Raw genomic sequence first — 25,121 nt, forward strand, 5'->3', positions numbered from 1 at the left:
TGCCACAAGGTAGCAGGCAGCTCCATTCTTGGGATTAAAATCTCAGCCAAAGGCTGCTGGGGCAGAGGTTACAGCCAATGTGTCCCAGGGAAGGCGGGCCTGCTTTCTGAGTAGCCTCTAGTTAGCTTTGGCTTTGCATGTTTCCAGTCCTCCTGCAGAGCCGGTGGGCAGGGACAGTCACAGTGGGCGCACTGTCTGGCTGAAGTCCACAACTGCTCAATGCCTCTGGCATTGTTGGAAATCAGGGCTGCAGGCAGCAGGGACCCAAAACAACCCTGGGTGGTTTTCAGCCAAATCACAGGCCTGGAAAAATGAGAAGTCAGTTCCTGTTTCCAGCTTCAGAAACAGAGCACGATAGAGGAAAAAGGATTTGCACAATTAGTTCAGATCAAATGAGGACCTGTTGAACCTTTGCCCCACAGGCAAGCTGAACTTTCTAGAGGTTCAGAGTCTCTCATTTTTCAGTATTCAAGTGCTCCTGGGTCCTGGCCTTAGCTGCAAGTAGAAAAGTTAATACACTGCAGAAGGAGCCATGTCTGCAAAGCTCCCCCGCTCTGCTGGGTGTCAGGAATGAGTCTCTGGTGGGCGTTCCTGCCTCATGGCGTTTTTCATCACGTTCTTTAGACATGAGGCATTGGTGGAATATATTTGCAAATCAACACAGATTTGCCTCTGTTCATGGCTCTATTTTTAACCATGTAGTTTATTTACTTTCTCCTCAGACGCACAGTGAGAATGTCCATGGACCAAGCCCTGTCCTAGGGGATGAAAGAGAAAACAGGGCTCGCTTGATCCTGTTGTCAAACCCTGGAGGCCTCCTTGTGAGGTGTTAACAGCCCCCAACGAAGCTCTCAGTTAAACAAATGAGTCAACCTCTGATCTTTCCAGGACCATAAAACAGCACTCATTTAAATGAACCCACTCTTGACCTGGGTGGCAGCTCACTACCTTTCTAAACTAATACACTTAAGCTGAAAATAGGTTAATTGCTATCTATTTAGACTTGGTACCATAAATCTTACAATATTGTGTTTATTAGGCAAGTGAGCAACTTCTAGAATCTCATCTAAAATCCATTATTTTTCTGGGAATTTAAATGAGGCTGGGGTTTATTGACACAGACAAAGTTGAAAACATCACTACACACTGAGCTGGAATTCTTCATCACATCTTACACAGCCACCATTTGAAATATAAAGAAAAAGGCTATTCGTGTAAGGACTCAATTTTTAATACCTATTTCTAGTAATTTTGGTAGTCTGAAAATCTTTATTCTTTTAATTTGTTACAGAGTGGGGCTTAGAATGCCAAACATATAATTCACTTATATTGTCATAATCTTTTTCAATTCACAAAATGTTTTTCAAATGACAAAATAGAACATGTATAATTTTATAATCCTAGGACTTCCCTTGTGGCTCAGACGGTAAAGCGTCTGCCTACAATGCAGGAGACCCGGGTTCGATCCCTGGGTCGGGAAGGTCCTCTGGAGAAGGAAATGGCAATCCACTCCAGTACTCTTGCCTGGAAAATCCCACGGATGGAGGAGCGTGGTAGGCTACAGTCCATGGGGTCGCAAAGAGTCGGACACGACTGAGCAACTTCACTAATTTTATAATCCAGTTTAAAAAACTGAAATCAAAGCTACCATGGTCTTCCTTCTCATTTTAGAAGTATAATCCCTAGCACATTGTATACATAACTTACTGATCTGACCTAAGATGAGCAGACATTACTGGGAATGTCTGCTTAGAAAGTACAGGTCTGTCTGTGTCCATTTACAAGAGACAGAAAGAGCAGTTCCAGAAGCGAAGCATTTGGTGGGGGACCCTGAGGGAAGCCAGGTTCTAGATCCAATAGAGGCAGATGTTTGAGCTCTAGATTCAGTACAGACAGATGTTTGAGCTCCTAGGATAGCGGTGACCCTGCATTGGGATGACAGATTTCATGCTTTCCTCTTTCAGAATCATGTCTCCAACCTCCTTTGTGTATGGCGAGTCTGTGGACGCATCCAACTTCATTCAACTGGATGACCTGGAGTGTCATTTCCAACCCCTCAATGTCACCCTTCAGGTACCCGCCCATGGAGACCTTCTCTATCACTGGGTACCAAGGGAGGGGCCCATGGGATGTGCCTCCTATGAAAAGCAACCAAAGGGCCAGGCTCTTTCTAAGAAACTCTTCCCAGCCTGAATGTGTATGTGTTTTCTGTAACCACACACAGAAACAATCCCTTTGCTGCCTGGTACTCTGCTGTGTAGCCCCTCTGCTTTTCAGTATTTGGAGGGAGAAAGGCATGATGAATGCCAACCTTCCCCAGCAGACCTTTGGACCCGGCATGCATCCCCACCTAGATGGTCCACAGAGGACCCCTTCCAGTTCTCCATCATCCTTCACATTGTGGGCAGGGCAGCCTCAAGGATTTGTCATTTCCTCTTGATCCTGGAGGCTTCTCCAGGGGCTCAGAGGTAAAGAATCCACCTGCGATGCATTAGATGCAGGAGACGTGAGTTCAGTCCCTATGTCAGGAAGAGCCCCTGGAGGAGAGCATGGCAACCCACTCCAGTCCTCTTGCCTGGAGAATCCCGTGGACAGAGGAGCCTGGCGGGCTGCCGTCCATGCGGTCGCAGAGTTGGACATGACTTAAGTGACTGAGCACACACGCACACTTAATCCTGGGTTTCTCCTTGCTGACTTAGCCAGGTACCAACACCTCCCACAAAGGAACAGCCTTCCAAAGTGGGGTTTTACAAGAGCACAGCAGTGTGAGTGAAGGGAACTCCCCCTGGCAGGGGAAACACGCTGCTCCCCAAAGAGCAGGGCTGGCCCTCCTTATCATATAAGCACTGTGTCCAGCAGGTACACTCGGTATGGACTGTGAGCACTGTGAAAGACATTGTCCTTCTCTAAACCAAGGAGGGAAAAGCTTTTTCTGCAAAGGGCCAGAGGGTAATTATTTAGGCTTTGTAGGCCATCCAGTCTCCACAGCAGCTGTGCAACTAGGCTTCTGTAGCGCAGAAGCAGCCAGGAACCATGCACAGGACAGAATTGTGGCTGTGCACACTGACATTTGAATTTCATATCATTTTCACATGATATAAAATTGCTTACCTGGTAGCTCAGGTGATAAAGAATCTGCCTGCAATGCAGGAGGCCCTGGTTCGATTCCTGGGTCAGGAACATCCCCTGGAGAAGGGATAGGCTATCCACTCCAGTATTTTTGGGCTTCTCTGATGGCGCAGACAGTAAAGAATCCGCCTACAATGTGGGAAACCTGGGTTCAATCCTTGAGTTGGGAAGATCCCCTGGAGGAGTGCATGGCAACCCACTCCAGTATTATTGGGCTTCCTTGGTTGCTCAGATGGTAAAGAATCTGCCTACAACGCAGGAGACCTGGGTTCGATCCCTGGTTCAGAAAGACCTCCTGGAGGAGGGCAGGGCATTCTTGCCTGGAGAATCCCCTGGACAGAGGAGCCTGGTGGGCTACAGTCCATGGGGTCGTGAAGAGTTGGACATGACTGAGCAACTAAGCAAAGCACAGCACAGCACACATCATTTTCGCATATTAGGACATATTCATCTTCTGTTTTTTTCCCAAACATTTAAAAACATAAAACCATCTCAGCTCACAGGATATACAAAAGCAGGTGGTGGACCAGGTCTGGCGAGCGAGCCATCATTTGCTGATTCCTTCTCTGAGAACAGACCCCAAGGCCAGCACTGTTCAACAGGAGGGTCTTTGAACATAAAACTAGGGGGACTGAGCATCATCCAGACATTCTCCTGAATTGACAAATGTGGGACATGTAGGCCCAAGAGGAGAGGACATGCTGCAGGGTGGAGAGCTGGGAGCTGCTGGGCTGGGGCCAAGGTTAGGCGTGTGTTACCTGGGACACCTCTGTATAGCTCAGCAGCTACCAGGAGCTGGGGGTGAAGTGATGGAGCCAGTGTACCGTAATTCACATCCCATGTCTTTCTAGCTCTAGCTCCAGCTCCCAGAGCTCTCTCCTGCCTTCCCTCCATCCTTCCCTATGGAGAAGATGATTTCTCGGTCTGGCATCCACTGCTATGGCCAAATAATTATTATTTTCTTTCCTGTGGCCTCTCCTAGGTGGACCAAGGGGATGACAAATAATGACAGGGTGAGGGTCCAGAGAAAGAGACAGTAACATATTTGCAGTCTCTTGCAAACAGTGGTCTCCCTCTTGCCAAAGCTTTCTCCCAGGCAGGAGACCTCCAAAGTCATGATGGATAACACACATCCCAGCTCAGACAGGAGGCACCTCCCAGCCAGCTAAGCCCCTGCTGTCACCCTCTATGCTTGATTTACAGGGGAAAAGGGAAAGATGGGGTCACCCTTGCTTTCAAAACCTTTAGAGTGATTGCTGGAAATAGGACCTCTGTGGTTTTGAATTCCTTCTCACAGTTAGTTTCTTTTTCTCCATTGCATTTTGCAGTTGGACAGAAAACAGATAAAGGCCAGATGAAGTGATTTCATTTTACTTATGCGTGTGTGCTCAGTCATGTCCAACTCTTTGCGACCCTATTGATTGGAACCCAGTGACCCTATGGACTGGAACCCCCTCGGCTCCTCTGTCCATGGGATTTTCCAGCAAGAATACTGGAGTAGGTTGCCATTTTCTCCACCAGGTTATCTTCTCAACGCAAGGATTGAATCCCCATCTCCTGTGTCTCCTGCATTGCAGGTACAATCTTTACCACTTGAGCCATCGGGGAAGCCACTTTTAGTTTCAGTTACTTAGCTATAGTTTTGGAGGTGTCTTACAATAAAAGATGCAGTCAGGTAAATTATTTAGAAGGGTTCAAATGACACACATCATGTAATGAAGAGGGTATTTGCAGAAATTAATACAACGTTGTAAATAACTATACTTCAATAAAATAAAATTTTATTATTTTTTATTAGAGTATAGTTGCTTTACAATGTTCTATCAGTTTTTACTGTACAACAAAGTGAATCAGCTATATGTATACTTACATCCCCTCTTTTTTGGATTTCCTTCTCATTTAGGTCACCATAGAGCATTCAGTAGAGTTCCCTGTGCCATACAGTTGGTTCTTATTAGCTATCTTTTTTATGTTACTATCAATAGTATATATATGTCAATCCCAATCTCCCAGTTCCTCCCAACCCCCCACCTTTTCCCCCTTGGTATCCATACATTTTTTTCTCTATGTCTGTGTCTCTACTTCTGCTTTGCAAATAAGATCATCTATACTATTTTTCTAGATGCCATATATATATATATATATATATATATATACTTTAATATATGATATTTATTTTTGTTTCTGACTTACTTCATTCTGTATTACAGTCTTTAGGTCCATCCACGTCTCTATAAGTAATGTTGATAGGAGAAGGCAAAAAGGAACAGAAGTTATATGAAAAGATATTCTTAAAATATACAAAATGTTCTCTTCTTCCTCTTTTAAAAAAAGGAAAGAAAGAAATCTGAGAGCCTGCGGTTACATCATGTTTCTCTGAAGGCGCTTTTACAGGGAGCTTAAAGTTTTTGTATTCAGGCAAAGAGTTTTCTTCTGACCTGACATAGGATACAGGCTAGGGAATCAGGGCCCTGGGAGTGAGTGACTGCCATGACCCGAAGATTCTCCTCCTAATTATCAGTTGCCTGAGGAAGTACATAGCATTCTGTTCAGGATTAAGGAAATTGGCTGAGTCTGAAAGATGGATAGTGTGTGTCACTGATAGAAAGGAAATCTTCTTGTGTTAGCAAAGCTGACAGTTTCCTTACACTTCTCTGACAACTTGTTTTCTGGTATAATTGTCATGATTCTGACTGTCCTGCAGGAAAGCCACTGACCAGCTTGATGGTGATAGTCATCCAAAGAAAGGTGGAGATAGTAGAGAATAGGGTCAGGAAAATGGATAGAAAGTGTTAGTCGTTCAGTTGTGTCAACTCTTTGCGACCTCATGGACTGTAGCCTCTTTCTGTGGAATTCTCCAGGCAGAAATACTGGAGTAGGTTGCCATGCCCTTCTCCAGGGGATCCTCCCGACCCAGAGATCAAAGCCAGTTCTGCTTCATTGCAGGCAGATTCTTTACTGTCTGAACCATCAGGGAAGCGTTATTCTGCCAACATCTCTCCTGAAAAAAGGCACAAGACTTTCCATACAAAGAGATTTTTTTTCTGGGTCTTTTCAAAGCTAATATTCAACAAGCTATGTCATTGTTTAAAGATTCTTCTGCAAGTGCTGATGGGAGAAAGGCAGAGACACTGGTCTTAGAATTGGTTTCAAAGTTTCATCAGAGTTTTTTTCTTTACAGACATAAAAATTTATTGACCATCAATAGTTGTTTTTTTTCTTAATCAAATCAATAATTTCCCTCATTTGAAAAATGATGATAAAAAATAATGCAGATGTTACACAGGAACGTTTGCAGAGAGTCAAACATTAAGACATTTGTTAAAAATATGGTAATACAAGCTTTCCATCTGTCTGGTTCTGGTGGATGAACTAATGCAAAACAAAATCAACTTCTTTTTCCTCACTCATGCTTAAATTGTAATTTCCCAGACAGGTCAATAGGTTTTCCTTTCAATGATGTGCTCTCACGTTTCACTTCAAATTAACGATTGCCATTGTGGTTGGATAGTCCTTCCTTTTCTTGTGCCTTAGGGTTGTTGTTATGGGTGAATTGTGTTCTTTTTGAATCAAGAGTTGGCAGCAACTACTCATCCACTCGATGGTTTTTTGTGTCTGTTCTCTGAAGCAAAACCCACTATTGCAAAAAAAAAAAAAACAAACACACAAAGACAAGTTTTCTAGGGAAGAGCTGGCTGGAGGTAGACCCTTGTATATTCTGCCAAGTGTGAAGATCTGCTAACTTGTCCAACCCATCGCCGGGCTCTGCCCTGCTGACCTCAGCTTCAGAGATGCCCTGAATCCTCTGTAGTCCCCAGGCCACTCCGCTCTTTTGCCCCTACCCATCTTTTTAAAAATAAACTAACATCTTTATTGAGTTACCACTGACATACCTTAGAGTTCACTTGTTTAAAGTGTACAATGCAATGACTTTCCCCACTGGGCGACTTTCTCCATAATCTAATTTTAGAACATTTTTTTCACCCGCAAAAAGAAACTCCATGCCCATTAGCAGTCACTCCTTATATTAGTCTCCTATTGCTGCTATAACAAATTACTACAGACTTTGTGCCAAGTTTATTTTATCTTACAATTTTGGAGGACAGAAGTCTGCAAGAGTTTCACTGGTCTATAAAAGCAAGGTGTCAGCAGGGCTGTGTTCCTTTCTGGGGAAGAATCTGTTTCTTTCTTCTGTGGTGATTCTCCTCCTCTGGAGGTTGCTGCATTCTTTGGCTTATGCCCCCTTCATCTTCAAAGCCAGCAATGATTGGTTGCATCTTTTTGACAGTACATTTCCCTGTTTCTGACTCTGTCTCCCACTTCCCTATATAAGGACCCTTGTCATTACATTGCACCCACCTGGATAATCCAAGATAATCTCTTGATTTTAAAGTCAGCTTCTTAGCAACCTGAAATCCCCCTGGCCGCGTAATATAACATACAGTTTCCATGGATTAGGACAGGGACATCTTTGGGAAGCCATTCTTCCTCCTGCCACACTCCTCATTCCTCATACGCCCCAGCCCTAGCAACCACTAATCTACTGTCTGTCTTTATACATATGCCCATCTTTTTTACTCTCCTTCATCTTCCACATCTTCCTTGAGTTTCATGTCAGTCTCTGCTCCATCTCCTTTCTCTCATGGGTCTTTTAGTGGCTGCCATCTTTTCTCTCACTTCTCAAGAGATGATGGGCTGCGGGAGACAAAAAAAAATGGGGAGGACTGTGTGGGGGATTAGATTATAATGTAGGGGTAAATGTTTACCCCTACCCCTATGTAGGGGTAAAGATTATAGGACCAAATGCTGGGACAAAAAAGATGTGCACGGGTGTCATCCAACAGTATTAGCAAGTGGTAAGCAGCAGCTTAGCAGCAGCAAGTTAAAAGTTGCTTTCAACAGAGAAACCAAATCAGCTAGATAGTGTTCTGTAAAAAAGAGCCCGTTCTGTAAGTGAGATCATTTGGTTTGGGGATAACCCACTTTGTCTTTGAGAGTCTCAGTTACCTCCGACTATAAAAGGAATGGAGTTGGACCAGATCAGTGGTTCTCAAAGTATGTTTTCTGGGCCAGCAACATCAGCATCTCCTGAGAAATTTAGAAAGGCAAGTCCAGGACTTCCTTGGCTGTCCAGTGGTTAGGACTCTGAGCTTCCAACTGCCAGGGGCCTGGGTTTGATCCCTGATTGGGGAACTAAGATCCCACATGCCATGTGGCATGGCCAAACCCAGAGAGATGTTATGGGGAGGGAGGTGGGAGGGGGGTTCATGTTTGGGAATACATGTATAACAAAAAAAATTAAAAAAAGATATTCAAACTCTTCAGCTCCCACCCCACCCTAACCAGACCTACCCCTGCAGAAACTCTGGATGTGACCTTGCTCCAGTCTAGGTTTTAAGAAGACCATTTGATTATTCTGATATGTGTTAAAAGTTTGAGAACTATTCATCTAGATTATTTCTAAACTCTCACCCAAGTAACAGTCTATGAGTAAATTTCTAGGTCAAAATAAGTATAATTGTTAGCAGCAGAAGATGAAAATGCTAACGGGGGGAATAAGGTAACTTGAAGTTTGTGGGGTTTTAATGCACATTAGAAAGATTTCTATGTCATTGAAATCTCCCATCATTTGATATTTCACTTCAAGTCATGACCTTCTAGATCCTAAACCCTAGTATCTCTGTGTATCATTTCAAAGGATTTTAGAATATATAATATAGACATAAAATGAAGATCTCTATTTCTATTAAAACATGCTGTGTGTGTCTCACACCCACAGGTCTATAACACTGGGCCAAGCACCCTTCCTGGGTCATCTGTCACCATCTCCTTCCCCAATCGACTGTCACCTGGTGGAGCAGAGATGTTTCACGTGCAGGAGATGGTGGTGAGTTCTCATTTGTTTTCACGCTTGCTTTGAGACTTGAGCCAGCCCATTCACATTTTGCATTCTACCCAAGAGCCCAGAAAGGTCAACTCATTCTAACCTATGGAAACATACCTGGAAAATCTGGGAAACCTGCAAGTTCTGAACTTCTACATTGAGACAGTTTGGTTCATACCATAAGAAGACCTCTTTGGGGATGGCCAAGGGCTGTTTATGAACCTGACTTCTGGGATAGACTTCGCCAGCTCCTGGAGCCTCCACAGTTATTTGCAGTCTTGTATGTATCTGAATGTGTGTTTCTAAAGGGAAGATTCACCAGCGCTCATAAAGATTCTCATAGGGCCACTGATGCCTGAAGGGCGAAGGATTCATACCTAAGACATAAGTGTAGGTGGAAACTCAAGTTCATATGCAGAATGTGCAACTCTGCTTGATCCTAAGTCAACTGTGGGTGATTTTTGTCTCAACAGTGGTCATTCCTCCCACCTTCTTGGCTTCTAGGACATCACATTCGCTTGGTGTCTCCCTTCTCACTGGCTTTCTCCTCATCTTCCCGGTTCCTGTAGGGCCCAAGGGCCTTTTTTTTCTACACTCGGTCTCATAAATCTCCCCAAGACTCATGGTTTTATATCAGTCTGTGCTGATGACACTAGTTGTTTTTCTCCAGCCCACATATCTCCCATGAATCAGAGACTTTGATAGTTAGCTACCTTCAGGCCATCCCTACCTGGATGCCTATCAGTAATCTGAACCAGTAACCAAACTGAACTCTCATTGGTACCCCTCCAAACCTGCTTCCCTCCGTGACCTTCTGCATCTCAGCAAATGGCTGCTCACTCCTTCCAGTGGCGTGGGTCACCCTTAACACCTTTTCTCACACTTCACATCTGAGCCATCAGCACACTTGATGTTTCTACCTTCCCCCCAAATCACAATGTAACAATTTTTGACCCCTCTACCATCAGCACCCTGGTCCAAGGCACTGTCATCTGTCACCTGGTTTATTGCAGTGGCCTCTTCACATAGGTCACTTCTCCTGTCCTACCCCCCTGCTGTCTGTCTGTGCCCCAGCAGCAGAGCTGGGCTTCCAAAATGTAAGTCAGGTCATGTCACTCCTCTGCTCAAAACCCTCCAATAGCTCACCTATGCCCCGAATTCTTCCAGCACCTCAGCCAGCTTCACAGCCTGTCTCTTGCCCATCTCTGACCTCTCCCCCTCTTCCTCCTCTCTCTACCCCCGTCATCCTGCCTCCATGCTGGTCCTAGAGCATAGAAGACACTCTCCCACCTCCTGAATTTTGCTTGGATCTTCTGCTACCCAGCACACCTTTCCCCAGAGAGTCATATGACCTCTGCCCTCACCTCCTTCTGGTACTTGCTCAAATATCACATCCTCAGACAGGCCCTCCCTGACCAACCTGTGTCCCAGAACCTCTCACCCACCCTTCCACCATCACCCTCATCACCAGCTGGCACACCATATATTTCCATATTTGACCAGTTTATCTTCTTCCTGGCCCCTACAGTGTAAGGACAGGACTTTTGTCTGCTCGCTCCTCTTATCTCTAGGGACTCCAATACACAATACTTAGAGTATAGTATGTGTTCAGTAAATATTTTATATTTGTGGACTGAAAAAAGTTCATGCTATGAAAAATCATTTACTCTTCCCACATGAATTCAGGAAAAGTTTCATGCTGATAAAAAAATCACCTCAGTGCTCCTAAGAGTCTGGAGCGGCTGGACGAGAGGGTAACCCCTCATGGGAAGGAGCGTGCGTGATGCTCAGGAGAGTCACTGCATAAGGAGAGGGTGTGGGGTCCACGTTGAGGGCGTTGTTGAATCCCTTACATGGGAATGTGAGGGACAGCTAGCCAGACAGATGGATGGTCTCTCTGTGGATAGCTTGAAAATGGGGGCAGCAAGGCCCATGGCATGTGACACACCTGAGCCCACAGGAGGCTCCAAAAGCATGATGTGATAGAGATGACGGTTTCCCGCATTGCTGTCCTCTTGGATCACGTGGGCTGAAACCCTGGGCCATAGGAAATGTAGAATGCAGGATAGGTGCCCCTATCACCCATCACCACCCCTCACAGTTTTCCACTCCTGCTCCATGAGGTGCCTGTGCCTCGGAGCACTGCTGAAACAGTGGAAGAGCCCCCAGTGTCTTGCACCTACTGCAACCACGGTTTGAACTTAGCATGAGGTTCCCACTGCCCACGTGCTCCCGTCTGCTGCCTGACATACTGTTAACCTCGCCAACCACTCCACCTTTTCCCCATGTCTGGGGGATACTCTCCTCACAGAGCATGTGCTGTGAGCTGTTCATATGAACATCAGTTAGGTTGTAGAGAAGATTGCTCCCTCATGCACAAAATTATTTACTGAAAGAAACAGGAAATGTAATTCACTGTGATTCTGAAAGTATCTCAGAACCAAGTACATACCCTTTTCTCTTTTTTTTTAAGAAGAATTTTCCCTCTTTTAGAATTTATTTATTATTGTTTTTGTCTGTGCTAGGTCTTCATTGCTGCATGGGCTTTTCCTTAGTTGTTGGTGGATGGAGATTACTCTCTGATTGCGAGGCACAGGCTTCTCATTGTGGTGACTTCTCTTGTTGCAGAGCGTGGACTCTAGGGCACAGGCTTCAGTACCTGCAACTCCCAGGCTCTAGAGCACAGGCTCTGTAGATGTGGCGCTTGGGTTTAGTTGCTCTGTGGCATGTGGAATCTTCCTGGATCAGGGATTGAACCCTTATCTCCTGCATTGGCAGGCAGATTCTTTACCGCTGAGCCACCACAAGAAGCCCTGTTTTTCTCTTTCCTAATCATCTGAGCAAGCAAGAGCTACTCCAGTTTGGAACACATTTAGCTGGCTTGGCAGGAAGGCATGAGAAGTGGTTTTTCTGAAGATTTGCAGAACTGCCTGACTGATCATCCGCTGAATGGGCTCTCAAAAACCCCAAGTCCTGTGAGCTCCCTGCATTCCATTCTCTGAGTTCTCAGAAGTAGACCCTTTCGATTTTCAAAACTGTACTGAGAATTTTCAGAAGTATGTAGCAGAATTCTCAAGGACAGCCAAGCCATTGGTTGGATACATCAGCCTGTGTTCAGAGGCCCATGCTGTTTGTGTGGTGTGGAAAATCAGGCTCGCCAGCAGATCTCAACTAAGCAAGTAGTGAAGCACTGTGTTCGCATGGATAGTCATTACTAGAGACCAGTGTGATGATGAGAGTAGAAAAATGTGTCCCAGGCAGGGCCATAGGTGGGGTGACAGCCCAGGCCTGTGGGGTCAGCCAGCATGCCCACCCTCAGCAGGAAGATGGATACCAAGTGTGCTGCTAAAGGGAGAGAAACAATCTGAGTGTCCCCTGCAGTGTGGGGAGGGATGGCAGGTACACCCTCCCTCCAGTGCCAGCTGTCTGTCCTTGGGCTTCAATTGGCTGAAGAGGTAACTGGCTCCTGGCTGCCCAGGGGCCTGCCCAAGGCTAGGGAATGCTGGTGGCTGAGAGTGGGGTCTGGAGGGGATGCCCGCAGGCCTTAGGGGTACTTCTGGGAGAACATAGGAAACAAGTACTGGTTTCTCCTAATAGGAGTGAGACGGACTTGTACCAAGCCACCCAAATTCCCAGAATGAGAAGCCTGCTCTATCCAAAGTCCTGCAGGACCAGAATGAGCCCACTGGACTCTGCTGAGCATGGGCAGGGCCAAGGCTGGGAAGCTGGCTGAGCTGCAGGATGCCCTTGTTCTTGGCCTTTTAGGCTTTACAGCAGAAAGTGTGCTGCCCAGTGGCCTCTGAAACAGTACCTGGGACTCCTTCCTGCCTCATCACTGCATCCATCATGCACCAGCTTTTACTTTTTCTAGTCTCAATGACGTGCCAGGCTCTGATAAGAGGAATAAATCATGCAACACAGGTAGAAATTCAGTCTAGCAGGAGACAGATTTGTGAAATACAGTTGCAGCGCCGTGTACCAAATGCGGTCATGGAGGCATGGCCAGACCCAGGGATGTCCAGAGGTACAGAGCCCACCACAGAGAGGGGACGAAACATGCGTCACAAAGCAGGCTTTTGGAGCCAGGCCTTAGGGGATGTGTAGGTGTTCACCAGGAGAGCACGTGGGACAAGAACATTGCAGACAAAGGGAGTGGTCAGCGTATGAAGGAGTACAGTGGAGGTGGTACCCGGTTCTCCATTCTTTCTGCCCACCTCTTCCGTGCATGTGTGCTAAGCCGCTTCAGTCGTGTCCAACTCTGAAACGCTGTGGACCACAGCCCACCAGGCTCCTCTGTCCATGGGGTTCTCCAGGCAAGAAGAGTGAGTGGGTTGCTGTGCCCTCCTCCAGGGGATCTTCCTGACTCAGGGGTGGCACTTGAGTCTCTTATAGCTCCTGCACTGGTAGGCAGGCTCTTTACCACTAGTGCCACCTGGGAAGCCCACCCACCTCTTATACATACGCGCGAAGGTTACTGCTCTCTGCGTCTTCTGTGGACATACAGCAGATGGCTATCTTGGCAGTGTGACAGTGAGTCCTAAGCCCTGTCATTTCCTGTGACAGTTGGCGAGGTTTGAGGTGCATCACTCCTTCTAGGATGCACCATGTGTATGGCTTGTGTGCCCACACCTTCATTTCTCTGGCCTAGGATTGGGGAAGGCCAGGCGCCCTGCTACTAGAGGCTGTCTAACCACATGCTGTGGGTATTGCCCACAAATGACTGGGCTGCTGCAGGGGGCAGTGGTTTCTGTGGGCCCGACTGCCCATGTGAGGCAAGCCACAGGCAGTCACTCCTGCAAGAAGGTTCCTGTGTAGACTGAGGATACAGCTTCTCTCACACAGCTAGATGGGAACTGGCCTGGAAAATGTAATGACCTCTCCTTGTTGTGGGCCTCCTGCAAGGATGAGCCTTTCAGCAGAGCCCTTGAGTCCAGGCCTAAGACAGGGCCAAGGTAGCACGTGTGCCACAAGCTTTATGGCTCATGAAGGCAAGACCATTTGAACTTGAGTGGAATCCTGCTCCAAAGTTAAATTTATTCACATGGGATGAAGGTTCAAGGGAAGGGATAGGAGTTGTCTCAGGACTCAAACATCAAGTTGTTGAAGTTTAAAACCTGTCTATGAGCAACTTTATAACCGTGGAGGAGAAGAAGGCTTTGGCATTTGGCTGTTAATATGCAGGAAGAAAAATGTCATAAATGATGGCTTGCAGAGTGCAAAGGTGGAACTTTATTCCAGGTAAAATCCCTGGGTCTTTCAAAGAACTCTGATATTAGTCTAGAAGAAACATGAAATAAATGCCATACCTTTCTTTCTTCCTTCTGAAAAGGTTTATCTCTTTGGCTTGTTCTGTCCATGCTGTTGGGCAGTGATTCCAAAGAACTGACCTGATTTCTGGGAAGTAAAATAGTGTGTGAATGAAGGATAATTTTCTAAGAAGACATATCAATAACTTTGCCATAAGGTACAGTATCCACTAGAATACTATTACAACCACCCTTCCAGTGCATGTACACCAGACAAGGCTGCCCATGATCTAATTTTTGCCAAAATGAGTCAGTTGATATCAGAACTTTAATTGTTTTGTGATGAGGATGTCCATATCCCTCTGAAGAAAAATGCACTTGATATATCAGTGACCATGCAGTAGCTTAAATTTAGAAATGGAGGACTGAATTGTTTTCCCCCAGGATGATCTCAGGAAAACATATCTGCTTAATGAAAGTGGTGTGAGACCCTCAAATCTATTACATTTAATCAAAGGCTGAAGAGTAAAAAAAAATTCTGAATAACTGATGAAAGATGAACTCAACTTACTGCTGTCCCTAGGATTTAGTAGTCTTTTTATCTGCTGTTAAATTTAATCTACACAGCAGCTCCATAAGATAAGGTGATTATCCCAAGTTAAGAAACCAAGATTCAAAGATTTCCCCAACATAGCACAGCTAGTAAGTAACACAGCTGGATTTGTAGCCAAGTCTGTCTGACTTCAAACCTCATGTGCTTCCATTTGTACTGTTCTGCACCCCTCCTGTGAGTACTGCCCACTACCCAGTCACCACAGGCACTCAATCAACAGAAAAGACAGAAGATGAGCAGACCACCAAGAATCACCCACTTAATGAGCAGCAGACATGCAGATGACACCGCCCTTATGGCAGAAAGCAAAGAAGAGCTAAAGAGCCTCTTGTTAAAAGTGAAAGAGGAGAGTGGAAAAGTTGGCTTAAAACTTAACATTCAGAAAACTGAGATCATGGCATCCAGTCCCATCACTTCATAGCAAATAGATGGGGAAACAATGGAAACAGTGAGAGACTTTATTTTGGGGGGCTCCCAAATCACTGCAGATGGTGACTGCAGCCGTGAAATTAAAAGATGCTTGCTCCTTGGATGAAAAACTTTGACCAATCTAGACAGCATATTGAAAAGCAGAGACATTACTTTGCCAACAAAGGTCCGTCTAGTCAAGGCTATGGTTTTTCCAGTAGTCATGTATGGATATGAGAGTTGGACTGTAAAGAAAGCTGAGCACCAAAGAATTGATGCTTTTGAACTGTGGTGTTGGAGAAGACTCTTGAGAGTCCCTTGGACTGCGAGGAGATCCAACCAGTCCATCCTAAAGGAAATCAGTCCTAAATATTCACTGGGAGGACTGAAGCTGAAACTCCAATACTCTGGCCACCTGGTGCGAAGAACTGACTCATTGGTAAAGACTCTGATGCTGGGAAAGATTGAAGGTGGGAGGAGAAGAGGAAAACAGAGGATGAGATGGTTGGACAGCATCACTGACTCGATGGACATGAGTTTGAGCACGCTCCAGGAGTCAGTGATGGACAGGGAAGCCTGGCGTGCTGCTGTCCATGGTTTCGCGAAGAGTTGGACATGAAACCAACTCTCAGTGACTGAACTGAAACGAACAGAGTGAGCAGCATTCACCCCAGGACAGTGAGTGAGCCACCAGCTGCTTTCAAAAAAAGAACTAACACCAGAAGGTATATTAACCAGGCAGACAGAATAAGATTTTACAATGAGCAAGATTGATGTCTTCAGAGAGATACAAAAGACAGTATTCCCATGAAATAGAATAAGCTAGAGTTTTGTAAATTTAAAATTTTGACCATTCAAATAAAACCTTCAGTATATGAGCTGTGTAGTAGAATGGGTATAAAAGAATAAAGTAGTGGATCGGAGACTTGAATGATTTGAAGAATGTAGAGCAAAAGGACCAAAAGCTAGTTAAGCTTTTTAAAACTACCTAGTATGAAGATCCAAATGCTCTCTATATGAGAGTTAGGAGGCTAGAAAGATGGAAGTGAAAACAAGCAAAGATTCTTTGTCTTGTTTGGGGAAAAGGTTGTGTTAGCTCAAGACTTTGATAAAAATAAAGCTTAAATGTGCAAAAAAAAAGTTTTGTCTGTTTAAAAATCAGTTTATTTATTTTACCTGGAGGCTAATTACTTTACAATAGTGTGGTGGTTTTTGCCATACATTAACATAAATAATTTTAACGGCAACTTACAAGAATAAAAACAATGCGGGACATCCAAACCACTAAAGAATAAGAAGCATTTAAAAAGAAAAAATTCATGAAAAAGATGGCAAAGGAAAAAATTTTATATGTTTATATATATACATGAGATGGCAAGAATAAATCCAAACATATCAATAATTAGAATAACTGAGAATGAATTAAATGCCCTAGTGAAATTCAGAGACTCCCAGATTGGTATTTTTTAAACCCAAGCATAAGTTACTTATAAGAGACACACTGTTTAAAATTACTATAAGGCATCGTGGAAAATTCTGAAAGAGATGGGAATACCAGACCACCTAACCTGCCTCTTGAGAAATCTGTATGCAGGTCAGGAAGCAACAGTTAGAACTGGACATGGAACAACAGACTGGTTCCAAATAGGAAAAGGAGTACGTCAAGGCTGAATATTGTCACCCTGTTGTTTAACTTCTATGCAGAGTACATCATGAGAAACGCTGGACTGGAAGAAACACAAGCTGGAATCAAGATTGCCAGGAGAAATATCAGTAACCTCAGATATGCAGATGACACTACCCTTATGGCAGAAAGTGAAGAGGAACTAAAAAGCCTCTTGATGAAAGTGAAAGAGGAGAGGGAAAAAGTTGACTTAAAGCTCAACATTCAGAAAACGAAGATCATGGCATCCGGTCCCATCACTTCATGGGAAATAGATGGAGAAACAGTGTCAGACTTTATTTTTGGGGGGCTCCAAAATCACTGCAGATGGTGATTGCAGCCATGAAGTGAAAAGACGCTTACTCCTTGGAAGAAAAGTTATGACCAAGCTAGATAGCATATTCAAAAGCAGAGACATTACCTTGCCTACTAAGGTCCGTCTAGTCAAGGCTATGGTTTTTCCTGTGGTCATGTATGGATGTGAGAGTTGGACTGTGAAGAAAGCTGAGCACCGAAGAATTGATGCTTTTGAACTGTGGTGTTGGAGAAGACTCTTGAGAGTCCCTTGGACTGCAAGAAGATCCAACCAGTCCATTCTGAAGGAGATCAGCCCTGGGATTTGTTCGGAAGGAATGATGCTAAAGCTGAAACTCCAGTACTTTGGCCACCTCATGCGAAGAGTTGACTCATTGGAAAAGACTCTGATGCTGGGAGGGATTGGGGGCAGGAGAAGAAGGGGACGACCGAGGATGAGATGGCTGGATGGCATCACTTACTCGATGGACGTGAGTGTGAGTGAACTCCGGGAGATGGTGATGGACAGGGAGGCCTGGCGTGCTGCGATTCATGGGGTCGCAAAGAGTCGGACACGACTGAGCGACTGAACTTAACTGAACTGATAAGGCATCCAAAAAAAGATAAGGCAAATACTAACAAAAAGAAAGCAAATATAACAATAGTAATAGCTAACAAAATAGAATTGAAGCACAAACAATATTAAATGGCCAAAAAATGTATTTTAGAATGATTAAAAATACAGTCCAATGGGAATTTGTAATTTAAGTGAATTTTTACATAACCAGTCACACAGCTGTAGAAAACATGTAGAGTTTTGTTTCTCCTGATAGAAAAACAAGGAGAAATTTACACATTCACAGTTAACTTCAGGAAAATTTATTACCGTTTCCTCAAAATTCATGTGTTTGACTAATGCAGCTAACAATTGTGATCTCTTAGAGAAAGACCAAGACAAAATGAATCATAATGTCTGGGTTTCATTAGTACCTGCTTGCTTACCAGCTTTTAGTAAACTTGAGGAAAGCCCCTAAATTCTCCAGGCTCATTTTCCTCCTCTGTGAATAGGCTGTCTACCTCGCATGGTGAGGATGGGACAAGTTAACATATTTGGAGGAACTAGTAGAGTTCCTAGTACATAAATAAGGGAATGCATGTCTTTTCAAACACGTGTGAACATTCACAAATTACCCATGTATTACACCACAAAAGCAAATCCCAATAGAATTTCTAAAGTCAAAGTAATAGAAGCCACATACTCAGACCACAATGCAATAAACTTGGAAGTTAACCACAAAAGTTTAGCCAAGCAGACAACCAAAAACAGAACTACTTGGGAATTTTTAAACACCATCCTAATTAACTTCTTAGATAAAAAAAGATATCATAGAGGAAGGGATAAACAAATTAGAAATGAAAGACAGTGAAAGCTTGTTCATATCAAAACTCATGGATGTAAACAAAACCCACACAGAAGAAAATGTTGCTACTTACATGTAGAAAACAGGAAAGACTGAAAATAAATGACCTAAATTGATGACAAGAGCTAGAAAAAGGACAATAAAATGATTTCACTTCTAAGCAAGAAAAATGAAGATAAAATGTTCAAGATATCTACTGTTGGAGATAAAACAAAATGGCAGGGGGAGTATCATACATCAATAAAACTGAAAGCTGGGGATTCTTTTGTCAAATAACATAGACAAACCTACAGCAAATTTGATCAAGAAAGAAAAAAGAGTAATAAGGCCAGAAAACAACCAACCCTAGAAATGATAAAAGAACTATACTCACATGAAGGAGATTTTTTAATTATTCAAAATATAATTTCCACAAATATAAAAAGTCTAAAAGAAGTATATGAGGTAAAATAATATAGCTAGACCAATTACCTTAGAAAAAATGGGAAAGTAGTATATAGATGTTAAATTATAATGTTGTACCCCTGAAATTTACATAATTAAAGACAAATGAAACATAGCTGAAGACTTGTGCCCTAAAAAAGCACCAGACCCAGATAGCTACATAAGTAAGTTCTACCAAGCCTTCAAGGAACAGGTAATTTCTATGTTATATAAGTTGTTCCAGAAGAGTAGAAGATGAAGAAAACAGCCTGTTCTAGAAAACTAATATAACCCTGATTCAGAAACCAGAAATGAAGAATGGGCACTCACACAAAAAAGGAAACCACAAGCCAAACTCACTTTGAAAACAGATACAAAAATTCTAAATAAATATTTCCTAATCAGTTCCCCTTAGAAGAATATATTGTGAATAAAGTAGGATATAATCCAGGAGTGCTAGGTTGATTCTCCATAAAGAAACTGATGAGCATTATTCACTCTTAATAGTAAAGGGATTAAAGGTGATACAGCCAGATGATTATCTTGATGAGGGCTTCTAAAAAGTCAAAAATTAAATACATCATCCACTTGTGAGGTTTTTTTTTTTTTTCTTTTTTTAATTCCAGCAAGGCAAGCCTGGAAGGGAACTTCCTCTGCTTGATTAAAGTCTTCTATCAGAGCCTATAGAAAACTTCAACCTGATGCTGGAACATTAGGAGCCCTACCACCTAAGCACAGAGTGGAGGCATGAGTTCCTTCTCTTGTCTCTCCAGTTTAGTCATGTTGAGGTCACAACAATAAAAAGAAATGAATAACCTTTACTGTCAGGAAAGAAAACAAACTATCCCTATTGCAAACAATATTATTGTTTCCCTAGAAAATCCAAGATAATCAACCGACTGAATATGAGGCTTTGTGAATGCACAAAGGAAAAGCTCAGGCACACTTATAAACTGCCTAACCTTTGAAGGCAACCCTAAACCGCACACAAGTCCGTCAGCTAAGGGTGGAGATCTGGGTATTTATGTAAAGCATCTGACCAGTCATTGACTGACTACTAAGCTATGTCGATCCAGGACTGCTAAGTCACTTCAGTCATGTCCGACTCTGTGCGACCCCAGAGACGGCAGCCCACCAGGCTCCCCCATCCCTGGGATTCTCCAGGCAAGAACACTGGAGTGGGTTGCCATTTCCTTCTCCAATGCATGACAGTGAAAAGTGAAAGTGAAGTCACTCAGTCATGTCCGACTGTTCGCGACCCCATGGACTGCAGCATACCAGGCTCCCCCGTCCATGGGATTTTCCAGGCAAGAGTACTGGAGTGGGGTGCCATTGATTCAGGAAAGCCTCTAGGAAACCAGGCTTAAAAGTAAAAATAAGTGTAAAGAAAATTAGCAGAGGCATTAGAGGCTACACACTTCATGAGAAACAAGCTCCACAGAATTAGTCCAGGCAAGCTGCTAAACAAAGAAGCAAAACAAAAAAAGTAGCTGCTACCACCCCAGAAAAGAGTTGCTGAAATACTATGTGTTAAAATGTTCAGATTTTTTAAAAAAAATTCCAAAACATGCAAAGAAATAGGTCCAAAGAAAGCATTGCGCAGAATGGGGAAAGGAATCAGTAGAAGCTATCTCTGAGGAGCCCAGATGCTCGACTTAGCAGTCAAAGACTTTAAAGCAGTTCTTATAAATATGTCTAAGGAACTAAAAGAAACCATGTTTAAAAAATTAAAGGAAAGTATGATAACAATGATTCCTCAAATAGAGAATATTAATGAAGAGATGGAAATTATATAAAAAGAAAAGAACCAAGTAGAAATTCTGGAAAGTGAAATGAAAAATTACTTGGGGAACTCAGTAGCAGAGCTGAGCCAACAGACAGTCAGCAAACTTAAAGATAGATCGGTAGAAACTATTCAGTCTGAAAAACTAACAGAAAAGAGAATACAATCATCCCTCAGTATCTGTAGGGTGTTGATTCCAGGACTCCACCATGGATACCAAATTCCATGGATGTCCAAGTCCCCTGTATAAAAAGGCATAGTATTTGCATAGAGTCTACACAATCCTGTTATTGTTGTTTAGTCACTAGGACCTGTCTGAGACTAGCCCACCAGGCTCCTCTATCCATGGGATTTCCCAGGCAAGAATGCTGGAGTGGGTTGCCATTTCCTCTCCAGGGGATCTTCCTGACTCATGGATCAAATCCACATCTCCAGCACTGGCAGGTGGACTCTTTACCACTGAGCCACCAGGGAAGCCCACACACACATCCTACCATATTCTTTAAATAATCTCTAGGTTACTTATAATAACTGATACAATGTAAACAGAATTTTAAATAGTTGCGATTACAATATAAATACTATATAAATAGTCGTTGGCATGTGACAAATCCAGGTTTTACTTTTTGGAACTTTCTGGAATTTTTTTCACAAATGTTTTAAACCTGTGGTTGATCAGATCCACAGATGTGGAACCTGTGGATAAGGAAGGCCAACTGTAAAGAAAAACAAGTAAAGCCTCAAAGACCTGTGGGACACCGTAAATCTTACTGAAATACACATAATTAAAGTTCCAGAGGAGAGGATAGAGAGGAGGGAGAAGAAAAAATATCTGATGAAATAATCATCCCAAACAATAGAAGTATTATATATAGACTCCTTCATAATAAATAATATGAAGAAAATTGTCTATCCATTTGGGAAGAAATTTTAGAAAACCTGTAACTGACTGAAAAAAAATGGATTAAAAAGTTGTATGTAAAAAAAATCAGTAAAAAGTACTGAATATTTTTATAATCTTTGTATAGGAAAGCTCTTCTTCCTAAGCAAGTTATAAATTCTAGAGCCCATAAGAGAAGATCAGCAAGTTTAAATCTATGTAAATATCAATGTCTTTTGTGATCAAAATGCATCATAAACAAAACTAAAAGATATTTGGGAGAATATACTGATAACATAGTTCACATACAAATAATATGTAAGGACTTATACATATAAAAATGAAAGGCCCAAAATTATAAAAATGGGTGGAGCAATATGAACAGGAAATTCATAAAAGAAGAAACTTTAATGACAAACATATAAAAAGACATTTAAATGGCAAATAAATATTAACCTCACCAGTAATCAGAGCAATGTAAACTCAAATGAAAATGAAGTGCCCCCCGATTAAACTAGTAAAAATCTAAAAGATTGTTAATATCCACTGTTGGTTAAGACGAGGGAAAATGGGCACTCTCAAGTACTGTTGGTGTGAAGGACAATTTGACAGTAACTATCAGAATTAAAAGTACAAATACCAGCAATCCCGCTTTTCAGACCGTGCTTCAAAGTTCTCACATAATATATTCAGTAGAAGTTTCTAATGTTTTGATAGTAGATGTGAGTCGTCATCATTCTCAGTTTAAATGTAGACTTTTCCTATGTTAGTAAAGTAGGCTATAACTTTTTGTTGTTGTTCTGTCACTAACTCGTGTTCAACTCTATGTGACCCCATGGACTGAAGCACTCCAATCTCCCGTCTCCCACGATCTCTCAAAGTTTGCTCAAATTCACGTCCGCTGAGTCAGTGATGTTATCTAACCACCTTATCCTCGGCTGCCCCCTTCTCCTTTTGCCTTCAGTCTTTCCCAGCATCAGGGTCTTTTCTGATAAGTCGACTCTTTGCATCAGGTGGCTAAAGTATTGGAGCTTCAACTTCAGCAACAGTCCTCCAAATAACTTAATAATACTCCCTTAGTGTTCTCAGAAGGAACAATTATTTTTAGGCTAAAAAAGTAGTAGCAATATTATTGTCATTAATAATGATAATAAACTTTTATTAAGAACTTACTATAGATGAGAAACTATACCAAATACTTTACCTGGACAAATTCTTTTAATCTTCATGATAATTTGGTGAGGAAACAGAGGCACAAACGAAAGGATAGCCTAAGGTCTCAGAGTTAATAAATGATTAGTTTGATGTCTGCTCTTAACTACTAGACTGTACAGCTGCTGCAAGGCTCAAAATTCCATTTTGTCTGCACATGTAGCTGTCCAGCAGCCATAGCATTACCTGGAAGTTAGAAGTGTAGAGAGACAGACTGTCATACACCACCCAGACTTTCTGAATTAGAATCTGTGTTTTATTAAACGCAGTGATTCCTTTGCATGTTAATATTTGAGATGCCATGATCTAAAGCATGTTACTTAACTGTTTCCGAGCTTCCCTTTCCTCATCTATAAAATGGTGATGATAATCCTTGCCACAAAAGGGTGTTGTGGGGATTTTTAAATCCACACTTCCATTCATTCAGCAAATACTTTGCATGCACCCTGTGGCAAGCACTACTACTATGGGGAACAAAACAGACAAAAAATAATAATTTCCAGCCCTCACGTAGCTTACATTCTGGTAGAGGCAAGTAATAAATAAGTAAAATGTGTAATACATGCCATGATGGGAAATGCTTTGGAGAAGAATAAAGGAGGAAGGGGGGTGAGAGTGGGGAAATTTGTGGTTTTAAATATAGCGTTCAGGGCAGGTCTTGCTGAGACCTTCATGGTGGCGGCGAGAGGGGGAGTGGGATGGTTGGGGGTGGTGGGAACCCAAGCTGTCGCAGGAGTTTGTGAGGTGATCTTTGCTCATAAGGTCTTGCCAGAGTCTGTGTTTGCTGATAATTCTCTTAGCTTGATTTTAGTGCTAGTTGGTTTCTCTCCTTAAAATACCAGCCCCCATGGCGCCCCTGCATGGTGGTGTCCAAACTGGACATCAAGAGTCTGTGTGTGTCCTTGTTAGCACTCACCAAGGGGGAGATCTCTGCCCCAAAGTGAATCGCTTCTCTGGCCACAGCAGTTGACAGTAACACTGATTTTTGAAGCTGGCTGGTTGTTAACACACATTTTGCACTGATTTGGGGGGTATTTGGAACAAGAAATCTCCCTGCAGCAGGCTTGCTAGAGGCCAAGACGTAACTTGTACACAAGCCAGGCCTGGTACTTTAAAGCAACCCAGCAAATAACCCAAAGCAAAATTGAACAACTCACTTTTTTTTCTCAGTGTCTACTATTTTCTGCCTTGGTGAACACATGCCTTTTTTTTTTTTAATATTTTAATTGAAGCAGAGTTGATTTATAATATCATGTAAGTTTCAGGTGCTCAGCCAGGGATTCAATCGTGTGTATATATTCTTTTTCAGATTCTTTTCCCTTATAGGTGATCACAGAATATTGAGTTATTACAGTAGGTCTTTGATGATTATCTGTTTTATACACAATAATGTGTTATAGGTGTGTGTATATGTTCATCCCACCCTTCTAATTTATCCCTCACATCACCCCCCCTTTCCCCTTTGGTGATAATAAGTTTGTCTCTGGAAACACATGCTGCTTTCTCCCCCCTCCTTTACTCTCATTTTCTTCTGTAGAAATTCAAGGACTTACCTAAAACCAAATTAGTTAACTGTTAGTAATACAGCTTATGTTATGTGATAAGGAGATAAGAGAGGGAAGCGGGGGTGGAAAGAAGAAACCCTTTCCTGCAGAAGCAGATGGATTTCCAGCCCTAAAATGGGTTTGGGGGGAGGTCATATGATCCACCCCTCTGCCTTTGAACAGAATACAATCGAGACCTCTCTCCAGAACCACAGAACTGTATTTCAGCGAGTTCTCCTGGTTGAGGCAGTCTGATATCCCTTGAATCCCATGTTTTATGACTATCTGCAGTTCATCATGCTCTAATTTCCCCATGTTTTCTAACCTAAAATGGAAAACAGTTGCCTAGTTCCCTCTGTGGAGAAGTTGAGCCGTTTCTTCATCATTCTTCCCACTTGTCTTCCCGAAAAAGTTCACAGTTCCTTTAGTTCTCTTTTTCCCATTCGAAGACATTCTCTTTATTCTCTTCATATCCCCAAATAAATAAAAATTCAAAACTGAGCCCCAAGTACTATATATCTTTATCCAGCCTCTTCTTATCACAAATGATTATTTCTTTGGTAGGGATGACCTGGTTTACCATTTGAAAATGTATTTCTATTCCTCATAATTTCCCTTATA

The 25,121-nt window shown here is 42.8% G+C and overlaps 1 protein-coding gene across 1 annotated transcript in view; it reads left to right on the forward strand.

Annotated features, from left to right (window-relative positions):
* ITGA9 (integrin subunit alpha 9) overlaps nucleotides 1-25,121 on the forward strand; it is a 368,409-nt gene that overhangs the window by 289,615 nt on the left and 53,673 nt on the right. Inside the window, exons 22-23 of the mRNA XM_069561451.1 lie at nucleotides 1,965-2,073; nucleotides 8,909-9,016. Of these exons, the coding sequence (XP_069417552.1) occupies nucleotides 1,965-2,073; nucleotides 8,909-9,016 (217 nt within the window). The remainder of the gene's footprint in view (nucleotides 1-1,964; nucleotides 2,074-8,908; nucleotides 9,017-25,121) is intronic.

The sequence above is a fragment of the Ovis canadensis genome, chromosome 19 (assembly GCF_042477335.2).
Source record: "Ovis canadensis isolate MfBH-ARS-UI-01 breed Bighorn chromosome 19, ARS-UI_OviCan_v2, whole genome shotgun sequence".
Classification (NCBI taxonomy): Eukaryota; Metazoa; Chordata; class Mammalia; order Artiodactyla; family Bovidae; genus Ovis; species Ovis canadensis.